At 43.4% G+C, this 24303-nt stretch overlaps 1 protein-coding gene across 1 annotated transcript in view; it reads left to right on the plus strand.

Moving 5' to 3' along the window:
• The window catches only part of CCDC40 (coiled-coil domain 40 molecular ruler complex subunit), a 447448-nt gene that overhangs the window by 241831 nt on the left and 181314 nt on the right, over positions 1 to 24303 (plus strand). Inside the window, exon 14 of the mRNA XM_069199714.1 lies at positions 6359 to 6604. Coding sequence (XP_069055815.1) covers positions 6359 to 6604 — 246 coding nt within the window. The remainder of the gene's footprint in view (positions 1 to 6358; positions 6605 to 24303) is intronic.

The raw sequence follows: 24303 nt of genomic DNA on the forward strand, positions 1-24303 counted from the left end.
CTAGGGGTGGGTGACGGTCCTTCCTCTGATATTTTTTATATCCCATCCATCCTGAGATAGCTTAGGTTACACAGTTGGTGTCAACCCTAACTGCTTAGGAACAGCACATTGTTTTGGTAATCATTATAGATGGCAAATGTGATGTGTATGTGCTTGACGTTGATTGCTCTCAGTCCCTATTTTTCTCTATATTTAATCCTCATCCAATTCCTACACGACAGCAGAATCCAAGGCTCTGATGGATCTGCTCCTTTCTTACTGGAGAAACCCAGTCAGTCTGCTTGGTACTGTAACCCTTGGACGCCGGCGACCTCATATGCAGAGTTCTGCAAGGATCCTCCCTGAGCCCGACTGACTTCAAAGCATACCTGATCTAACTAGACAGCATCCTCCACTGTTACAACATCAGCGTCCTCTTCTACTCAGACAATTTGCACCTCATTCCTTCATGGGGAGGGCACCTAGTACCCTGATCAAGTTCAATGCCAGCATTGCTGAAATTACCCACAGAGTGAAGACCAACTATCTGAACTGCAACATCAACATAACCGAAATCGTGATCTTTGAGAAAAGCAGTTCACAGTGTACTTGCCCTAGTGGCTGACACATTTAGGAGTGACTACTACTCTCACCACCCATACCAAGAATCTCAGGTTCGTCATCAAAGGCAAACTCAATATGAGTACCCAAGTCAGCGCTGTCAGTACCTCATGTTTCAATACCGTGGAGATCCTGAGGACCATATTTAAATGGCTCCTAATAAGCACCCGGAAGCCCATCATGTATGCTCTTGTCACAAGCAAGCTGGACCCCAGGAACACTTTCTGGGCCAGGATCAACATAAAACTCACAAGAAGACGGCAGACACTTCAGAATTCAGCAGCCTGAATCACTTTCTGCCTCCCACCTTGCACTCGCATCACACCGCACCTGAAGGAGCACAACTACTCCCCATACTCAAATGAGCACAATGCAGACTCCTCCCTCGCCATTTCAAGGCACTACATAACACTGGCCTAGCATACCTCAACAATCACATCTACTTTCACAGACCTTTCAGACACCATCACTCATCCAAACTCCTACTTGCACACCTCCCATGAATACGGAAAACCAGATCTGGAGATTAGGCCTTCTCCTACAGTGCTCCTAAAGTGTGGAACCGCCAGCCGCTACACATAAGAGCCTCACTGCTTGAATTCTGCAGGAAGCTTAAAACCTGGCTTTTCGAGTAGTCCTGCTATGCCCTAGGTTTGGGTAGAATTACACCTGCTCAGCACCCGCATACTCTCCCACGTGACAGTGCGCTCCACAAATCTGCATAACATAACTACAAAAAGGCAGTTGATTCCAGCACCTAAAATGGCCACTCATGTGACTCTCAAATATTTTGGGACTTGAAAGGCACATGCCGATTTTGGTGTTTTTACCTGATGTGAGACTTGAGTTGACCATGCCTCTGGATACCCCTTAGCATTCCCTTAGGATCAGGGACCTATTAAGGTGTCCCCCGAGGCTGTGCATATTTAATTTCTCAACAGCACAAAGCTCACGAGGTACGGGCTGACTGAAGAGTTTCAAGATGGCCGAAAAAATAAAATCAGATGCTTTATCCGGCAATACACATTTATTAAAAAATGTGAAGTGTGACAGGAATCGCGAGTCATGACTCTCGAGTTAAAACAGCAAAAATATACCAAAGTGTTAACCCTTTAAAGCTCACCCACCAGCTTTTAAAAACTCGGATATCCCAAAAAAATCTTCTGAACTTACACCAAACTGAGAAAAGCACGCTTTTTGAGTAAAGTTTTACTTTCTTGCCCAACCTTGGTGTCAAATCATGCAGCTTTTCGGGTTGTAAGCTTCAGTAAAATTTCCTGTGGGAGCTCAAATGAGAGGTTACCTCTTATTTGACCACTGCCTTAACTTTCTCTGCCTGCACTTATATTCATGAAATATGGTGTGCTGGTCCTTAGCTGAGTAAGCCAGTAATTAGCTAAATTTTGTGCTAATCCATTCATGAGGTCAAAAGTTATAGGCAGATCAAAAAATGGAAATACAGTTAAACCTTAAGTACTCTGTGGCAGTACCGACTCTGTGAAGTCTGTCTCTCTATCTGTCTGTCTGTCTGTCTGTCTGTCTGTCTGTCCTCCTGTCTATCTGTGTGTGTGTTTCAAGATCCACACAAGCACTAGTTGGGAATTCTTCTAACATTTATGATTTCAGTGAATATTACTACAATGAAGAGGCGGGACTACATCTAACTAATCATTTCTTATGGTTTGGGTAGACATTCAAGATTGTGAGTAGGATGTTGGGATGTAAATGATTAGGAAGGGGGGAGTATTATGTATTGCGTGGTAATAATAAAACTGCTGTTGGCGAGCCTTTCTTTAAATGTGACTTTGTGAGTTCAAATCTTGTTCTGTACAGTGTGGGGTTTGGTTGTAGTGACAGTTTTTTTTTATTGTCAAAAGATAAAGAGGGAGGTGACGTGGCTACTGAGAAGGGCAATTTGTTCATAAATCCGTAGGGACATTAGTAATTGTGTGGTATAATGAAATTCACATTTAGCTTGAGCAGATTTGGGAGAAAACATAATTAAGAATACTGTCACTTAACTGAGAACTCCTAACCATATGTACCACAAGCAGCTGCTCGTGTTTATCATTTCACCGTTGAATATAAGTGTAGGTCGAGCATGTCTGTATTTTTTTTTAATGAAAGAAAATACAAAATAAACATAAATATTGTCTCAACAAAGTGCCTAGGGTAGCAGAATTGACATCACTAACAATTGCTCACATTGTATTTCACAGGGTTGAAAGTTCCTGTGAGCTTCGTCACTCCACAACCTTTGCTGTTGAGAAGTGAGGGAAATGGCAAGGATGGGAAAACTACAGAAAATAAATAGGCCTTTTAGAGACCTTTTACTTCCTTTTCTTGCAGTTGCTTTTATGATACTGGCAACCAGGAGGAGGAAAGGCTACTGCTCCATCCTCGTTTCCCCTCAAAGGCCTGCATGAAAATAAAGTAAAACTGTTGGGAGGGAAAAGTCCCTCGCATGGTGGTGGATGTGCACCCCGCCCTGAGTGCCCCAGCTGTATTGATACCTCGATCTGCAATGCTGATTATTTTTGTCATAAGTGAACACAGATCATACTTGTGCACCATGACATAGGCCTGTCTCAAGGATTGTGTTATTTTTGACCGACAGAGGCACCCATAGCCCTATCCTCATTGTGGTGAAGAGCTACTGCCTTTACCAGTAGTTAAGCAGCATGAGTGCAGCGATTGCAGCATGCCGTGTGGTGATCAGTAGTAGTGAATAGGTCCTTTTTTACTTGCGTCACTGGAGTGAGACCTACAGGCTCACTCATTTAAAGTTGCGCTACTGTGTGCTTAACTCACTCTTGGCCTACATTGATATGGTTTGTAGTTATATGCAAGGAATGTGTGGTATTCATGTCCTGTGTGTATAAGTGCCTGTGAATGGTCAAGTACAGGGATAATGCAGTAATTTGCAGTACGTGTATGTTATATGTATATGGTGGATATATGTGCGCCTGCCAAGGGTACAATACATAACTGTGTAATGCGTTACAGTGCATGTATGCTATATGCATGCACTGGATGTATGTGTGCCTGTGAATAGTACAATACATGGAAGACTCTGGGTTCCATTTTGGAAACTTATGGCTGAGTGAAGAAACAGGAGGAGAGAAGGTAGAGAAATCCCCCAGACAGATTTGTGTATTGTTGCATTCCTGTATGCTGAGTGGGACAAACTGGAGGATGAAAGAGCTCGTCTTTCCAGTACAGTTCAAAGGGTGCACTTTGATTTAGAGAGAGGTCACTGGGAAGGGGCCTGTGCACATCTCAGGAAGGAGGAGATGCTGATAAGAGAATCATAAAGAGTGGGGCTGAGGCCCCTGGGTATCTTTTTGATACACATATCACTGTGGCTGACATCCAGGTGCGAACCTCTAGTCACTCCCATGGTCTGTGTTGTGGGTCTATCAGATTTGGAGTTGCTCCTGCGTGACAGACTGCTTTTGGGATGCAAAGAGAACAGAGGAGAGGGCACTTAGAAAAGAAGCCGTCATCCAACATAAACTTCAAAGACTCAGACTCTAAATCATATTTGGTCTCTGGAAATTGACTAAAGGAATGGGAGCTTGAGACTCTAAAAAATTATCAACTGTTTAGTGCCTGTCAGGCTGTGCGAGGAGCTGTTAATCTTCCAGCTCGTTGAGGGGACATCCCCCAGGGAATCCAAGACCACATGCCCTGGAGCTTGAAAAACAAGTGCATGCCTGCTTGCCAAGACTAGTGTGCCCTGTGAGGAAGAGGAAAGCAATGGAGGGAGCGAGGTCCAGTTGGGGATCCTGGCAAGTGGATCCCCATAGCGAGGTTTGAGAAGACAGCTGTTGCACGGTGGGACTGGTTTGAAGATTGCTGGCATGCCGATTGGGCTATAGCCGTGTGTAGTATCAAGTTGGGGACACTGTATGCCAGGTGGGGTCAACGCGAAGATTACTGCTGTGCCGATTGGTCCGGAGTCCTGCACAGAGGAGAAATGGTGACCCAGCATGCCAGAAGGGGCCACCGAGACCAAGCATAAAGGGTGGTCTGATTGAGACCCTCGGCCGAGGAACACAGTCACCGTGGTGCTGCTAGTGGGCCTGAACAGTGACTAAGGCACAGTACCAGGATCGTTTCACCCCCTGCCCCCACCTGTGGGAGGAACCTAGGAACTTACTCAACATCAGAGGAGCATCGAAAACTCCCCCTGCCACTGCAGGACCCGGTGTGAGGAGCTCAAGGACACCCAATTGCATCCCTTCTTGGCATGTGCAAATGATTTACTGGACACAGCCACTGCATCTTAAGCCCCCGTGAAGGGGAAGTGTTCAGAGACTTTAGTCACTGTAATCCTGTAGGTGCAAGTTAAGACTGATTTTTGGTCCAGGCAGCATAGGGGAGCTTGCTTACCAATAGCACTTCGGCCAAAAGTCAGTTACTCCTAATGGAGATGGCCCCTGTCTCCCAGATGTTACCTTAACCTCTGCTGTGCTTTTCCAACAAGGATGAGAAGTATCAAGGTACCTTATGGAGGCTTTCTTTAACTAGCTCTCAGCAAAACCCACTCATAATGAGATAACTTAAGATTTAGGGGCTCATTACGACTTTGGCGGTCCCAACATGGGACTGCCAAACTCGCGGGGAGGATGCCAAAGCCATGGCTGTAGCATCCCCCCCCCCCCACCCTATTACAAAGTTTCCACCATCCTGACCTGGCTGACCAGCAGAAACCTTGAAATAGAGCGTTCCTACTGGTCAGACCAGCGGGAACAGTGCCACAAGATAGCACTCGGATCCCTTAAAGGAGCTGAGTACTATCTCATAGCACAGAAGCGGGCCAACCAGAACGCTCGGAATGCGCACTGTCTGCAATGCAGACAGTGAGCAGTCCGATGGTGCTGGGCTGGGGGGAATGAGCAGTGCAGGGGCTCCCCTCTGGCCCCTTGCACTTGTTCTCAGCCAGTCTTTTCATGGTGGAGAAATGGCCATGAAAAGTCTGGCGGAGAAGAAGGTTGTAGTCAGCAGAATGGCGCTGAGTTCAGCACCTCCCTGGCTGATTACAACCAAGACCGCCAGCACCCCATCGTGATCTGTGATCCTGGTGGGGATAGTGGTCTTTAGGCAGGTCCGCCTGCCTAACTCGTATTGTGGTGGTCGGGCCGCCACAGTCACGGCGTCCTACCGCCACTGCGAGGCTGCCGGTCCTAGGACCGTCAGCCTCATAATTACTTCGTTAGTTCTCAGAAGTGTGTGACATGTTACAGACTTTAAGATAGGATCATAATGAGGTTCTGGTAAACATGTTTGGGTTTGTGTGTGTCTAAGCACAAGATAGAGAGAGCAATACGGGAAACTTTCTTAACTTATTGAGAGGTCATTTCCCAAAGATGCTCTCTTTCTTGATTAGGCATTACTACGTATATTAAATATTATATAATTGTAAGGAGAAATGATGTGGTGTGTGTGGTGTACACATAAATAATCTAGTTGTAGGGGTTTTAAACCTATGTGCTAGGCAAGTAATTATAAAAGCAGAATTGGATAATATGACGCAAGATCAAAGATGTACATGTAGTAAGGAGGTCAAACCTTTTATTTTTACTTAGTGATTTTAAAGAGGAAAAACGTGTATATTTGTGAGACTAAATGGGAAATTGTAGATTCAAATGCCTTTCTATGAACATGTTAGCACATTTGGTGATTAAGCAGTAATATTTAAATTTTCACTTCTTCCTGTCCTTTCTTAACTAGCATTTCACGTCCCCTTTTTCAGGAAGCAGATATTTTTAAAATTGAGAATGAAACAGCACAGATGGCCCTGGAGGTGACTCAAGTCAATGCACGACTGAACATGCTGAGGAAGACTCTTGACGACCTTGACAAGGAAATGCAGGACATCAACCAACTGATCACCCACAGCCAGAATGAGATCGCCAAGAGGGTCCTCTTGATCGAGCGCAAGCAGGTCACCATCAATGTGTTCAGTAAACAGATTGATACAGCCATCGCCAACTTTGGGGTACGTTCTCCATTCTATTGGTCTCGTCTCTTCATGCTTTTTGCTCCATTATATTATAAATATTTGTGCAATGCCTTCACCCTAGGATTTACAGATTTTTGTCTAGTATATAGAGCTGGGACATGGTGAGAAAGTGATAAAAGACTGAGTGATGGCCTGTAATAAGTTAGGCATCTGTTATGCGCCTGTAGCTTGAAGACCATGACTTTATATCATTTTCAGCCATCTACTTCGTGACCCCATTCACCAAGACCCTGGCATGTCCCTAGACATCTCAAAAGTTTATACCCTCTTAAATTCTTAGTAATTCTACATTTAGAAATAAAGAATACAGGGTTGGATGTTTTCCTCACCATATTTTCACTGGATCAAGAGTTCGGCCCATGTCTGCTAGTATTAAACCTCTCTTCTTTGCATTCCCCATAGAAGCACTTGGATTGAGGATAAGGTGAGAATGATCTTACAGACGTGACATTCTTTGGGCAGGTCCACTTAATGAATGTTTGTGGATGACAAAATAGTCCCCTTATGATACGTGTAGTTCACTCCCTGGCCTACTTAAAGAAATAAAACTATTTTAAAAAGGAATCTCATGTATTTCTGTATGTATTTGTTTAGTGGATGCAGCTGCTACCTTGAAATTGAGTGTCCTGGTACTAAGACCATTAACTCCTGGAGGACAAGAATACCGAGTTAGTTTAGGAAAACTGAGGAAAAGAACAGAATAACTCTTAAAGTTCGACCATCATTGCCTCTTGATCTGATGCTAAATGGAAGTTGATTCCAAACCTCAGGCTTCAGTAATGAGACAGTACAATCACCACATTAAAACTTGTAGTTACAATGGATGGTAAGGAGGCAGTCATAAGAGAACCTAAGGTTTCTTGCAGGACAGTATGGCTTGATGAATCTTCAAATGGTGACCAAGGTGTGGTCGTGATTAGCACAGTATGTCAAACATAGTACTTTAAAAATGCACAGAAATATGACATAGTAGCAGTAAATAACAGATGTTTTTCACCAATGGTTTTGGAGTGACAAAAAAAATACAAGAGAAGCTCAATTTGTTTATTATGTCACTAGGAACCCCACGGTGAAACCATCCTCATTATTTATGTTTATTAATCTACAATTTTATGTTTTATACCCCCTCTGCCCCTATTATCTGCCCCTGATTTCAATTGCTATGCAGGTGTTGAGGAGTAATTAGGGAGGCTTCACCTGTCTCTGCCCACTACCCTCTGATATACCTGGTGTTCTGCTACTAAGCGCTACCACCCTCTCTAGCCAGTCAAAATGTAAAAACCAATACATGTACCCTGCCACACTCTCTGTCTGAAGTCAAAATCAATGTCAAGAAATCGCCTTCACAACGCCTGTCGACGCCGGATATGGTGCCAGTCATGGCGGTTATCCCTGATCTTCCTCCATGTTTTGGAGAGTCCCCTCATATTTATCCTTCTGAGGGACATGGTGGAGAGACGGTAGAGGAATTGGACATTCATCAAGCTCATAGAGAGGACAGTTGGGTAGCTGACCTAGCTGCTCCTAGTGGCTTGGATCAGGCCTACTTCCTCCCCTGGACTTGCTACAGAGGCGAGCTCCTCTCTTGCTGACATGCTGTGAAGAGTTGCTGTAGTTTTGGATCTAACACTTCCTTCTGGAATTAACATCAGACCCCCTTCTTATTGTCCTCCATCAAGGCCAAACAGGGGTTGAACCAGTGCTTCCTTACAGGGATGCCCTTCATGACGTTTTGTTAGGGGCTTAGGCTAAGCCTGATACAGGGGCCCCAGTTGATCAGGCTATATCTCAGGCTATATCCCACAGGCACCGACCTGCCCCTGGTGATCTGGCTTGTCTCCTAAGACATCCTACTCATCGAAGTTTGGTGGTACAGGCCGCTTTGGCCTTCTATGATATTGAGCTTCTCCTTCATGTCCCATCTGATAGAGATTTCAGGAGTCCTGACGTCTGTGGCACACATATTGTTTTCTCCAGAAGTTCCGCTCTATGCTCTGTAAATACATCTTGTGTTCATGGACATTTCTCTCATTCATTATGGGACTCATTGGCAAACATTTTGCCTACGCTTCCAGAAGATATCAGGAGCACTCTTACTCATATCATTCAAGATGGCCAGCAAGCTGCTAAACTAATCATTCGATGTGGTATGGATACTACTCACTCTGTGGGCCGAGCTATGGCTTCATCAGTTGTGTTTGATGGTGGCCATTTATTTGGTGCACAGGCAGACTCAACTTTAAGGCATTTTTGTGACAGTAGAGATGAAACAGTGGATTAGCTTGGTTCTACTCTACCATTTGGCGTAGTTGATAACTCCTATACTGGCTGGTAGGGGGTTATTTGTCTTTACTTATTTCACAGATGAGCCTTGCTTTGGCAGGGCCATGAGGCTTAGTTAGTTCTATGTCTGTTCCATCTAATGGCGGCACCTGGTGAGTATTCCTGCTTTCAGCAGGTGTTATTTTTCCTTAAATTATTATTACGTGTATAGTGCCCTGGAACCCTATGGTGCTTTTCATGCCTTATGTTTCAAGGCTGCTTTCATTATTGTCATCAGTTGGTGTAAAGTGATGGCTTTCCACTTCACATTTGTCAATACCAGCCTCTTAGACGGTTATCACTTTTTAATAGACCTGATATAAAGGTGATATTGTTTACTTTACTCTGAAAAAGAACGTGTGCTTAAGAGTGGTACCTTCATGGTATATACCATACTCTAAGTGGAGTATTTGCTTGTATGCCGGAGAGCATTAATATATTTGTGACTAGCTGGGATTCCTTAGCTTGTGAGCCATTACACCTTCATTTGGGGGTATGAAGTTGCTGCCTCTGCAGAGAGTTAGTTTTCTAACTTGTGAGATTATGAAATTATTCTAGAATCCCTCATAGGGAACTTCTTATATTAACAACTCCTCAGGAGTGTCCGTATATTGTTTAATCTCTGTTCAAAGAGGTTTCTTTTTAAGGATTCTACAGCACTAAGGGTGTCTGCTTACTAAATCCTTCTTGTACTGCCAAGCAAGGTAGCTGTTGAGCTGCACTAATTATGGTGTACATTCTACTTTTACCTATGAAATGGCAGTATCAGTTTTGTCTACTTTTGTTAGATTGGATACTTTAGAAGGCAGAAAGTATCACCCTGGGGACTGTCAACATGTTTTTGAACATCATTATTCTTTTCTTTTCCTGGCTTATGTCAGTTGATCATGGGTCTTGATTAAGATGTATCTCTCTGTAGATTCTGTTCAGTCTCTTGTATAGAATCATTAATATTATTGACTCTTTAGACGTTGTTCTGTGCTTTTGCGTTTGCAATCAAAACTTCCTTACTTTCAGAAAGGTTTTACCCTCTTTAGGCGTATTTTTTCTTCTCTATGAAGATATTTATATCTGTTATGCATGAGGAGATTAGAGGTTAATACCTCACCTAGCTAGGTACAACTGTTTTCATTGTTACCTGACTCTAGTTGTTTTAGGTTGGGTTCACACTTTAAAAAGTGTTGTCAAAAGACGGAATATACAAAATAGGACTGATTCTTTTATTTCAGAATTCTGTAAATTTTCCAATTTATGCATCAACACCTTTTTCTAGCTCATCTGTAAATGAGTCATTATGAGAGTCACATTCTCATCTTGGTTTGCACTACACTGCCAAGGACCCCTCTTTCATCCTTGCTGTTTTGTTTGTTTAAAAAAAATATATATTAAAAATATATATATATTTATTATTTTTCCTGGGGAAAAGTATAATTATATGCTAAATGGTTGTTATTGTTGCCTTCAATTTCTTTATAAAAACAACAACAAAAAAGAGCAATTATATATTTTGTCTGCAAGATAAAAACATTATGGGGGTCATTTCGAGTTTGGCAGATGGAAAAGCCGTACTCCAAACTCCCGACATGGTGGCCACCCCCTATGCGGCGACCTCCCCGCCGGAGTCATTAAGAGTTTCCCGCTAGGTTGGCGGACGGAAACCAGCTACAGCATTGTCTCCGGCTCATAATCAAGCCGACGGCAATGCTGTAGCCAGCAGGGAGCACCGGCACCCTCGCAATGTTTACTGTCTGCAAAATGTTCACAGTGCACAGTGCTGGACGGGGGTGGGGCTCTGCATCTCTGCCCTGATCCCCAACAGCCTTTTCATGGCGGTGTTACAGCCTTAAAAAGGCTGGCGGAGAACGAGGTCGTAATCCGCTGGACAGATTAGGATCCCCGCCACTGCCAGACAAGATCCTGGCGGAGCTGGCAGTTCCCTGGTGGTTGAACTGCCAGGGTTATTCCGTGGTGTCAGACCGCCACATCCGTGGTGGTCCAGACCGCTACCGCGGGTTTAGCAGTCGTAAGACTGCCACACTCGTAATGATGCCCCATATGTGTGTTTTATAGTGCAGGTCTGGTTGGGATATACCTTTACATAGTAAGAGGCATTGCTGAATGGCATGTTATGCTGCTATGTGTTCCAACAGGTTAGAACATGCAGTTTCGGTCTACATATGAGGACAAATAGATTATCTTCACTAGATCATTAGGCAATACTGTCCTGCGGTCATGGGTAGGGTTTCTTACCCATGTCTTCATTGTCTATATGACTTTCATTGTTGTGGTCCTTTCCATAGTACTTTTGGGGTGCTCATGCATGGGTTCAGATCCCATTAAGGGGGCAAGTAGTTTTATATTCATTTTGTGAGTTCGCCTCTAACACCGATTGGTCATATTAACATATATTTTCTTTATTCAATGCTTTGAATGTTTATGAGTCCTTATCCGTGGTTCCTCCAACGAATTTTACTACATGAAATATGTTAGGGCACAACTACATTGGTATTAATGCCTGGTCTTCTTTAATTATTGTAAACCAGTTTTCGTCTAAGAACATATTTTTAATGGTCTCAGTCATTGATGATACTATCTCCATACTCTTAACCTTTTTTATAACTTTTTTCCTGCTGTGGTCCTTTAAGCAGTTATTCTAATAAAGGGGATGTGTTTCCTCAGGTATTCTTTCGAATACACAGCCTATTTCTCTTGTACTAAACCGTTTTTTTTCTGGTTAGAGACTCCCAATATTTTTGGGTCGCTTCTGGGACACATTTTTCATACTAGCATGAATGAGCTTATTCACATTTTTTCCATGTTTTATGTACCTGTGGTTCCTTCCTCAGGTTTTGATGTTGTAGAGTATATCATTATTCACCTTAATTAGTATGATTGTCTGGTCTTTTTCTCTTGTTCTAGACTGGTTTTGTGTTACTTGGAAACTTTTTTGGGAAGTTTCTGTTCGCATTCCCTACTCCGGGTTACTTTGGTATCTGATTCTAAAGTAGGTATCTGCACCTAGTGATTGATTTCTGCCATTTTAACTCTGCTAGGACAGACCATACTTGTTTCAAAGTTTATCACCTCACTCATAACCATTTTTCCTCCAGTTGTATCATACTTGATTTTTCCCCAGCCATTTGTCCTACTGTATTAGGGACTTTAGCCCCCTTGGGCATCACGGATATGACTCTTGAATAGTTCTCTTCTTACCTCTACCACTGCTCCTTTTTAGTCCCCCAATACTCTTCACTATCACCACCAGCCCCTCCACCACTCAATGTTTTCCCTCTAGGGTACTGCCATAAGTGTAAATATATTTTGGTTTCTTTTACCATCTGCGCGCTGATCTCAGCATTAGTGTTTAGTGGTAAGTGCGCTTGATTTCTGTAACAGTTCTGTTACAGATCTCCTACTTAGGCCTCTTCCCCTCTGGAAAAAATCATCATTTCATCAGCTGAACTGTGTACAACCTCCCCAGTAGTCACCTACCACACTCCTAGGTTGGTGCTTTGCCAAATGTAGGGCCCATTACACTTTACTTACCAATATTTTCAGAGATACTCACATTACTGCTCCTGGCAACCTAATTTCATGGCATACTTCCACCCAGCCACTCGTATATGCCAATCTCTGTCGAAAAGCTTTACCTTGAGACAGCTGTGTTCATTGTAATTTGGATCTTTTCAGTTATGTTGTCCGCTTCTTGGGAACACTGTGCTGAATCAGCTCAAGTCTAGGACCTGCCTCATTTCAAACAGGACTTAAGCACTCACTTTATTGAGCTTGAAATCTCTGCATTTAATCACCTTACTCACCTAAATGCAATGCTTCCTTCCCGTGTCCTATCCAACTATGACTATCCAGGTGTGCCACTTAACAAAAGTTGTAACTGTGTAACTTTTGCAAGAACCTCATTACTTTTGTTTTAGCTTAATTCTCCACCATTGGATGTTTCAGAGATTCGCCTGCTTGAATCAGTCCCTATTGTAAAGCTGAGAATCCCTGGCACATTTAAAATAGCACTGAAGAGTCATACGTTTTGAAGTGGCCATAGATCCAACAACTGTGTTATTTAGTAGAACATTCTCCTCATTTCAACCAACCCAGATTTCAGCCAATTAAGTGGAACTGCAGAGCTCTCTGTGCCCTCTGCAGGCCACCATAGTTCAGATTTCTGCTGCATGAGGGAGTTCCTGTAAAGAGGTTTGCACTTTGATACTTACATAATTTGTCTTTCTAGATTTTGGCCTACAACTTGACCTTCCCTGGATTACAGCCAGCTTCAGCTTCAGCTGATGTGAACCATGAGTTGTTTCTGGAAATATACTCCTGGTGTTCTCTGGCATACTATTATGGCAGATAAGGAGAAAAGGTCACCCCTAAAATCATGGTTCACTTGTGAACAAAGGAACATTTATATAGACAATTCACACTTACAATTTTTTATTGCTTTCATGCTACACATATCCCTCTGCAGAAAATTCCCATCTACAATCCTGAAGGACAAGGAAAGAAGCCCGGACTTATATTTCTTTGAAAGCAAGATCATTTATTTTCTTGTTAGGAGAGATTCAGTGAGGAATGCCCATCCTAGCACTACCTCAAAGGCGGTGCAAAAATTGAAGATGTGGCACTTCCAGAATTGGAAATCTCTAATCAAGAGCCTGCTTCAGTGTTCTCTACAGTGAAATCCAAAGAAAAGACATCAGAAAAAGCCCTAGAGCCTCCTGCATTCAAAATGGTGTGAAAGACAGGTCCTGCAGAATTGCTGTCTACTTTCCCAACTGAACCAACATTTACAGTCAAGTTACCGACCCTGCGATTGATGGCACCAGCAATAAGGACCCAGTCGCCGTCATTCAAAGAGAGCCTTGACCACACCACAGCCGTCTCTAATGGAGACGTTCTGTCGAGCAAGGCATACTGTTGATGTCAACCCCGTTGACAGTTCCATTACAGACTGATGAAAATGTCGACGGTAACAAAAACGCTCTGTTTGTGGCATGTGTAGCTGTAGATACGCATGCTCTGCATACTCCTGCCATCGAATGTGGGGCTTGGACGTGTGCAACATGTTTTTCTTCTAAGAAGTCTTTCAAGTCACAAGGTATGGTGACGCATTCTATGTTTGATAATATGCAGGGGCATCAGCTCCATCTTTAGATTGCTTTGTTCTGCAGTCATGTTCAGACGTGTATCCACTGATTTCCAAGTCGACACCTTTTGGTGTTCATAGGACGTTTTCTTAGGTTCTTCCACTCCTGTTGGTGAAAACAGTCATCAATTTTGGTTCTCTTCCTTGTTGTTGTGACCTTCATTAGGTTTGGTGATTGGGTTCTACTTGATGCCCCACTCTGAGCCCGTGCCCTCCTGGGGTTTTCCACTCAGAAGTCCTCTTCGAGAATGCGGACCCAATATTAGAAATGCCTCCCTTCATACACTATCCATAATGCTGTGTAAAGTACTCTTGAACAGACCTCCATCAAGTCTACAACATCTGTCTGTCTCCGGAGCATGAGGAGGCCTCTTGCTCCACCTGCCTCAACTTCTGCTCCAAAAAGACACTGCGGTACCAACACGATTGGCACCTTACTTGAGGCACCATGGTGCAGCAGCAGGAAGATGACACACCCAGCATTTTGGGGACTGCAACGTCAAGGGGAAAGCAGAGCGGAGGTCCTCCTCAACACCAAACACAGGCCAAGCAACGTCCCCAAGATGGTTGAGTATTGAGCCCTGAAGCTCAGCATCAGGCTTTAGGTCCTCCACTGCCGAAGGCCATGGTTGGCACCTACATAAGGCCTCAGATCTGACTTCAAGCCAGCCACCGGCATCTAAACAGCCATTCAAGACCCAGTTCTGAGTACACTCTTGACACTGACAGTTCTATTGATGCTGGCACTCCTCCAAAAATCCAAGACACTGCCACACAAGAGGAAACTCACATTCGAGAAGGAGATTGCCTGGGAACCTACACCTCCTGTTAAGGTAAAAAAGCAGCAGGACAGGGGCACTAGTCCTCTAACACTTTGGCATGTCCTCCTACTCCACCTTCCTCTCCCCACTTCACCACCAGCACAAGGATCCCCTCCGCCTTACTCACCAGAGGGTTAATCACATTCTTCATACTGGGGTGGGAAGCCACTCGTACCTTCTAGATCCCTGTGAGGCCCCTTTTGACCACAAGCCTAGGGGCTTCCAGTGGCACGACTATGACTTCAACCTAGGGACACCGACCCAGACCTATACCATGCCAAACCTTTCCCTCCTGACTATACCACCTTCTGTCACAAGGTTATTCACACGGCTGGCACTTTCCATAAGGTCAAGTTGCATAAGGACTAGGAAGATGAGAACTTCCTTTTTGAAACACTACCCTCAACCCAGCATTCGATACAGTACCACCCAATTTTGTAGGGCACACTTAAAACCACTCCTGAGACCTTCAAAGAGCCTCTGAAGGCCAGGGCAGTCGAGGGTCAATAGAAAATACAAACCCTCACCCTCCAACCAGCCTACAGCTGAGGCCAATTCTCACCAGACTCTTTAGTGGTCCATACACTGCACAAACGTGCGAATGCCCAGGGCACTGGTGACGTACCTCCACCAGATAAGGAGAGCAAAAAGAGTGGCACAGACAGCAATTGGCCACTCACAGGTGAATTGCCAGCTTCATTGGCTTGCTGTCCAGATATGCCCACTGGCATGAGAGGAAGGACCTTATCAAGTATCGCCCGGGTCAGCATAACAAACGGGGCCATGAACTTAGTTCTGAAGGTAACATCATCTCCAACACCTCTATTCGGTGTGCCCTAGAGGCAGCTAATACAGAGGCAGCAGCAACAACATACACTTAAATGTGGCTATTCAAGGTGAGACTAAAGAGGTAACAACTCCAAGGGCAGAGGGAGTGCAGCAGAGTGAGTGCTCTCTCTCTTCGGGGAGATCGCAGTGCACCTGTCGGGGAAAGACTGCTGGGATTTCTTTCACTGTGGAATGAAATCATCTCCAATTAGTGGGTTTTCCACTACCAGCTAGGGGGACTGCTTAGAACTCACTGCAACGTCTCCAAAAATACCTCCCCGCAAACACACCCTCGCTCCAGAACTCCAGAGCCTCCTTCCGGAGGAAGTAGAGTCACTCATTCGCATAGGGCATAATAGCCTATGCTTCCACAAAGGAGTGTACTCCCACACTTTCTTATCCCCAGGAAGGACGAGACACTCAGACCTATACTTGATCTCAGGCCCCTTTCTGAATACATTCTGTCAGGCCACATGTTCACGCCACATGGTCATGGGATGTCATCCCTCTACTGCAGCACTTAACTTGAAAGACGCCTAGTTTCATACCCCAGTCCGCTTGCACACCGGTGGTACCTGCAGTTTGTGGTACGTGGCCTGCATTTTCAAGCCCCCAGGGTGTTCACAAAATATCTTGCAATGGTAGCCACATATCTCAGGAGTGGCGGCAACTTTGTGGTCCATTACTTGGACGATTGGCTGATCAAGAGTACAAATAAACAACAGTGCGTCCCACATACCCAGACCACTTGCATGATTTAGGGTTCATCATCAACATAGTAAATTCCCACCTTCAGGCGTTTCAGATACAGCTTTTCCTAGAAGCAGTTCTCAACTCATCCACAGGGAAAGTGTACCCAAGCCAAGCAGGATCCAAGTTTTCCAGTTGTTTCTGCCTCTTTTTCAACCAGATCACCACTTAATGGTCAAGACTGTTGTGCACCTCTTTGGCATGGTGGCCTCCTGTACTATGGGGCCATAGACCCCATGCCATATTACATATGCATCTGCTAAAAGATTGCTTAAACGCAAAATGGTCACAAGCTTAGGATCACTGGGAAGATCTAGTGTTGATTTGGGCAAGCACCCATTACTCTCTACACTGGTGGAACAGCAGCAATCTGTTGCAGGACCGTCCCTTTCTTAGCCCAGTTCCACAAGTCACTGTCACAACAAAGAGTTCACTCATTATGTGAAAGGCACGTGTGAAAGGCACATTTACATACATGACCGTTAAGGTCATGTGGACACTGGGAAGAACTGGTGTTGATTTGGGCCACCACACATCACTCTCTTCTGTGATTGAACAGCAACTATTTGCCCACTCTTTCTTGACCCAGTTCCACAAGTGACCATCACGACGGACGATTGGCGCGGGTCACATATATACATGATTTGACCATTCAGGGCATGTGGGCACCCCACTAACTGGGTTTCTGCTCTGGGAAGATCTAGTGTTGATTTGGGCTAGCACCCACCACTGCAGCGGTGTAACACTGACAATGATGTTGTGGACCTGCTCTGTAGGATCAGGCAACAAGTCCATGAGTTGGAACTCCACACGCAAGTCCCATTGCTATATTTCCGTCATTGGGGTTTCCCCAGCGTGCATCTCTTTGCTACTGCCGAAGGCCCAAGCTTCGCCTTCAGGTTCCAACACCCAAAGTCAACTGGCAGTGCATTATGGATAAACTGGTCCGGGATATTTACTGATGCTTTTTTCACTCTTCCATATGCGGTCAGGAATCTTCGGCAAACATCCCTCACTCTCATCTTGGTAGCTTCCACAGTGGGCCAGGCAACCCTGCTTAACCACCGTCCTTGACCTCTCTCTAGTGCCCCCCATAAGCTTCCCAACCGGCAAGACAGTCTCTCTTTGAACCCAGGCACAGTCAGGCACCCCATCCCCAGGCAGCTCAATCTTATGAGTTGACTCTTGAAGTCTTAGAACTTGTGTACCGCAGTCTTCCTCCAAATTATACGCCCATCCTTAAAGAGGCCTGCAGACACATAACAAGGGCCTGCTATGTGGCCAAATGGAAAATGTGTGTCCAGTATTGTCTTAATAAACACATTGATCCATTGAAACCAGCAGTCCAAGACGTAATTTGCTAATTGCTACCTCTTCAGACGTCAGGCCTGACCTATACATCTATCTGTCTCAGATTAGCTGCAGAATAGGGAACTTTCTTCCTTGTTCAGGGCCACAGTCATCAAGGCTTTTATGCAGGGACCTATACAGGTTATTTCCCCTTGGGTACCCCCAGCCCTTGTCTTGAACCTCAAGGTTGTCCTCACTTGACTCATGAGCCCTCCTTTTGAACCCCTTTGTTCATACTCTCTACAGCTTCTCTCATGGAAGGTGGCCTTTCAAATTGTCTTCACATCTCCAAGGCAAATGAGTGAGCTCTTACCCTTGAAGAACCCTTATTTCTGTTGCACAATGATAGTCGTCCTTTGGACTAATACAGAATTTCTACCCAATGTGGTATTTTCCTTTCACCATAACCAAACTGTTGTACTTCCGGTGTTCTTCCTACACTGACTTTGCTCTTCACACGGTGTAGATGTCAACAAGCTCTTATGTACTAGGCTGATACAATAAAGCCCTTTCTCAAGATGCAGTAACTCTTTGTCTCAATTTTTTTTTTAATTTCAATTTTCTTCATTTTGGTCATAAACAACCTCAAAAAGTGAAGTACATAATAAATAAAACACCTCATAAGACATCCAGTAAAAACTATTTGTACAGATATAAAACACGTAACACAAACAAAAACATTTGGAAACACCATAAAACAACTAATTACAACATATAAAAAATCATGGTGGTACTTGAGAACAAGTACAATAAGCGAGTAGGGTCCCATACCAAAATCTAAAACTCAGCCACCAAAATTTGAAACTGAATAGTAACATCCAAATATCAAAGGGCAGATATCTACGAGGAGGATAAAATCAACATACATAGATTGAAAACATTTCAATGATCCTTAGAAGGAGCAAAAGTACAGTAATGGTAACATCAAATTCTGTACAATGAGGAATTAACAATTGCTCATTTTAGTAGATAAAGTACCAACCAAGTCCAGGGATACAAGGGATATAACCATAGGATGACCATCTATAATGTCCCAGAACCAATCTGGGACAGGATTAAGCTAGCAAATGAGATCATTCCAGTTGCACATCTGCTCAGTAAGAAGAGTTAGCACCCTAACTGTAAGTTAAGTAAGCCATAACAGGCACTGTCTCAGACAGCCCGCCAATGCCCTGTGATGAAAAGTTAACACTTATAACATCTGTGGTACAGGCCTGCACTGCACCTGTAGACAGGCCAGGCCCATTTTAAAAATCTTGAAAGAGCAAATACAATTGATTCAGATGTATCAGTTTAAAATAGGTGTAGAGCTATCAAACACTGCTTTACTTCTAAATTGTGACATAAAGGAAGAATCCACCTAGATCTCCAGATTTTTTTTTACCTGTGGCAAAGTAATAAAAAGTGTATCTCAGTTTCCGCCGTATTAGGACAGAAGGGGCAGTCACTCTACGCTTCCCCCTCTTTGCCCCACCTCTGGGTGAGTGGCAGTGTGCAATACCATAGAGAATGTCTCATTCACAAAACCACACAAAAGCCAAGCTATCTCTAAAGCAGGCACAGCCTAGTGGCTAGTGAAATGCATTCATACTTGCTACTCTAAAGCTAAAAGGTCATTGTGTACACCACCCTGGCCCTAACTCTACCCACAAAAAGCGGGCCTCCGTGACTTTCCTTGGTAACACTCCCACAGCTGACATATGTAAAGCACCTCTGTGGTCCACTCCAGTCTCATTCTCTAAGCATTACGGTGTGGATATTTTAGCACACCAACAAGCTAATGTTGGCCAAACTGGATTACGTATACTTTTCCATTCCTCTGCAACATACTCCAGCTAGCCACTGCTTAGGGGAAAACTGCTTTATAGTATATGCATAACTTGTGTATCTACAGCTACACATGCCATGAACAGAAAATGTTACCTGCCTTGTAAGCATCTGTTTATGGCATCTAATGCTGTAGATCCACATCTGCCCACCCTCCTTCCTGGAAATTTCAGGTTGTTGTAGACAGCTTTCTTTCTTGTTCTATGTATGGTCATCTTCTTCTGCTTTTTATGCTCCATTTTCATCATTCTCACCCGCTGTGCAGAAAAACAGTCAATTAATGAAGCCAATGTACATGTGCATTATCAGTCATAGCAGGAGTCACTATACCTCGTGACTCGAAAGACTTCTTCAAATAAAACAAGTTGCACACATCAAAGCCCAACACTAGATAGTAGGAGTTCACAGAACATGTGCATCTACAGCACTACATGCCACAAATAGATGCTTACAAGGTAAGTTCTGCATTTTTGTTACAGAATGATCATTGGTACCATCAGTTATCCCAAATGCTGAATTTGTCCTTTTTTCAGAATTTAGGGCCAGATGTATCAAGAAAGCCTTTTGCGATTCGGTAATAGCGATTTTTAAGAAATCGCTATTTCTGAGTCGCATAATGCTATGTATCATATTTGCGATTCGGTAATAGCGATTTCTTAAAAATCGCAAATGCAATTACCGAATCGCAAATTGCGATACTTGCCCCATTCGCACCTATGGGCCTGTAGGCCCATATTTGTGAATTTTTTGCATTTCCCAAATTGCGAATTCCTACCTGGAATTCTCAAATTTGGGAAATGCTCCCTCTGCTGCACCTTAAGAATTTTTTTAAGGACATGTAAGGCGCACACATGCCAAAGGGGCATGTGTGTGTTACATGTCAATTTTAAAAATGCATTTTTAATAAAAAAAAATAATTTGCACATGGTTACCACCAAGTTCAACTTGGTCGTAATAGTGATTCCTTAATGCCCAATTCGCATTAAGGAATTGCTTGTTACATGTGGTTTAGAAATCGCAAATAAGGATTCCTTATTTGCGATTGCTTATTTAGAGAATCGCAATTTGCGATTCTCTAAACGGGCTCGCAATTTTAAGGAATCGCTATTTTAGCGATTCCTTAAATTTGCATTGCGAATGCCTTTCATAAATACTGAAAGGCATTTTTGCATTCGCAAACGGCCATTCGCACCGTTTGCGAATGCAAAAATGGATGATGCATCTGGCCCTTAGTGTTACTAGTCTCTTACTTGCAGTCTCCATTAAAGATGAAAAAAAGTTTACCAGTCCAGAGCCTAGATTAAGAGGCAGAGGAGCACGTAAGTGACCAGGAGCACAATTTAGACGTGTTCTACAGCTCTGCTCAGTTGAATGTATACTACCTTTCAGAATATCAAGAGGAGGAGCATAAAAGGTCAGCACGTATGAACAATGCCCTACACAGCCCACAAGAATATGAAGAGTACACTCTGCAAGGTCCTCTTCTAGATGATACCAGACGGAATTATCATCCTTACTAGGAGCTCAGTTATCTTTTCAGAGAATTGGCTACTATGCAGGTTTCTATGGCATTTTTGAACACTTCAAAAAATAATGGAGACTTTCCAAAAACTAGTTCCTTGGCCCCAGCATTTATACGCTCCTATGCCAATTCAGAAGTCACCTCCTGTGCCTCCACACCCGCCTCAACCGCCATTTTACCCATCGGACGTCATCTGGGTCATCTGCAAAGCCATGCCCTCTGCATCCCAATCACTTAGAGATTGGTGAAGAGGGCCAGCAGAACACCCATAAGGACATGGTCAAAGATGAAGGTGGGGTTCGAGAACAGTAACTAGATGAGGAGGGTGAGCACCGGGATGAAAAGTGGAATTACTATATTTTATTCGGGGGGGGGTCTAAAACATCTCAGCTAGATTCCTCCATGGATTACATTGCCCAGCTACATGCTTTGTTGGAAAGAATGGGCAAGTAAATTACAGCCTACCCATTTTTTTGTCTTTTCACTTTTCAATTTTCTTCTTTTGGTAGCTCTGCAAAGGTATTTTTTGGAGCTTTATGAGGGTCCGCTGCATGCCATATGAGGATTATACCGCAGCATAATAACTGTTGATATTCTTGCTATTTCCCCTAAGAGAAGATTTAGGTACCAAGAATCCGTTTTCCAGGTAAGTGTAGTGCTTTCCTCTTATCTAGTTTCTAAGCACTAACATAACACACTATAAATGCACTTGTGAGGTCAAAGAAGACTTTTATTGTTGTTAATTCTTCCCCAACCACAATTTTTATGTTGACGAATTAGTAGCTTTCAAGCCCGCGTTAATCAAACAAAATATATCAGTTTGCAATATACACAGCAGGTTATATTTATAAGATATTGAATGCAAAGCAAAACAAATACTTCACCGTGTGGGAACTATTTACAGCTTCATCTTTCTAAGGTCTGCAAGCTGATGACCCCTGTCAGCCGCGAGAAAGAGATTCATCTACCCACACAGGATTGCTGGCAGCTGGCGCCAAGCTCCAGCACGAGGTCCGGCAGATTCGAATCTGACCCTCTGCAGCCTGTTACATTCGTTACAAAGGTGTGCCCCCTCCTCTCAGACCTGGGAAACTGAGCAAGCCTTTTGGAGACTGGCCAGGTCTCCAAGACTACTCCTGTTCCCAAGCTCAAGCGAAGAAAAACAACACCCATGTACTCTCTCTTATCATGTCTAGTCTACTGTGAGAAAAACATCTTGGTTCTCTGGTGCAAAAACACAGCTTGGAAAAATACAGCTTGGATTCTCAACTGCAATGTCTAACTCCACGTTAAAGGCAATGGGCAGCTAACCTAAATATCAAATGCAATGTCTAGTGTCATGTCAAAGCCAATAAGCATCTAAGCTGAATACAAAATGCAATGTATAATATCATGTCAAAGCCAATAGGCAGCGGAGCTGAATACAAAATGTAATGTATAATATCATGTCAAAGCCAATAGGCAGTTAAGCTGAATACAAAATGCAATATATAATATCATGTCAAAGCCCATAGGCAGAATATCTAATAGCATGTCAAAGTCAATAGGCAGCTAAATTGAATACATCATGTCAAAGCCAATAGGAATGCAATGTCAAAGCCAATAGGCGGCTAGACTGGATACAGCATGTCAAAGCCAATAGGCAGAATACAGAATGTAATGGCTAATGCAATGTCAAAGCCAATAGGCAGAATACAGAATGTAATGACTAATGCAATGTCAAAGCCCATAGGCGGCTAAACTGAATACAGAAAGTAATGGCTAATGCCATGTCAAAGCCCATAGGCGGCTAAACTGAACAAAACATACCATGTGCTACTGGTGAACATTGAGCAACTAATATGCGCAGTGGTGAAACACAAAGTCATTGGTCAAAACAAACTAAGCCAAATGGCAGTACAGTAAGTTAAGAAACTTTTTGTGGTAGTGCATATAAAGATTTTATTACATAGACACAGTTGTCAAAAACCTACTGTCAGTGCCTACAAAACTGTCTCGGGCACCCATTCCATTGTAACTGCTTGTGTGTGACAAAAGCTGCTTCTGTGTGACATTTGATGGTCAGGCAGCCAAGTCTATGAGGCCATTCTTATGCAGTGGATTAGGAAGACCAATGTACATATCTATTGGGGACGAGCCGTCTAACACACCAAGACAGATTTGATGCCGCAGTTTACCACTCTGGGCACCCAACACACCAAAGCTGCTCTAAGGCAGCAATATACTTTTAAAGAACCCATTATTTCAACTACTTGTGGTAAGCTCAGTTTCTGCTCATACACATCCTTAACTATATTGCTAGCAGTACTTGGTGCATCCATCTTGATTCCTTGACTTCCAGGTTATTCCAGTAGAAAATCCAGTCCAGGATTTTTACGTTAGTTCCTTACCTTTGAGAACCAGTTTTCTCAATCATGTACTTCAAAGCAAGATGTTGTGCATTCCCTTCCTCTTTGTTTTTCTGAACTGCCTCCAGGATATTTACTATAAAAAAAGAGACCAGGATTGGGTATTGATGCATCGCAACTTAGCTAGTTGGCTTGTTGCTTGTTCAGAGGACCCTTTTTGTGCTCCTGAATTCCTTTTTGTCATTCAGACGTTTTCTCCAGTTTTTGTCATCTGTGCATTACAAGTCTGTTGGTCTATTGTTCTAAGAAGGTTTTTGTTTTGCTGAATTCCAGTTTTTGGTCACCCAAGAACTTGACTACTACTTCATCTCTTGCTTATTACCTTAACTTATTATTTTAAAATCGGGTGTGAGAGATTGTACCCAGAAGTGGCAGGTCTTATTTACAAACCAGGAAGGCTGTCTTATTGTTGCCAAGAATACTCATATTTGACAGTGCAAACTCTTGTGACTGTTGCAGCTTAAAAATGAGAGGAGTCATGAGAATGCTGATGCTTTCTATGTGGTTTGTCATCCCGGATTTAGTGTTGGGGTCAGGCAGCACACGTGGGATATTCTATGAATTAGGGGCAATTTTTACTAATCATAACATAATTTTTACTCATTGCTGTGATAAGTCTGGTGCCTTGGCATGCACTTTTTCATCATCTTCATAACTTTATTTCTTGTCTCTAGCTAAAGAAGCCTATA

This window comes from Pleurodeles waltl, chromosome 7 (genome assembly GCF_031143425.1).
Source record: "Pleurodeles waltl isolate 20211129_DDA chromosome 7, aPleWal1.hap1.20221129, whole genome shotgun sequence".
NCBI classification, from domain to species: Eukaryota; Metazoa; Chordata; class Amphibia; order Caudata; family Salamandridae; genus Pleurodeles; species Pleurodeles waltl.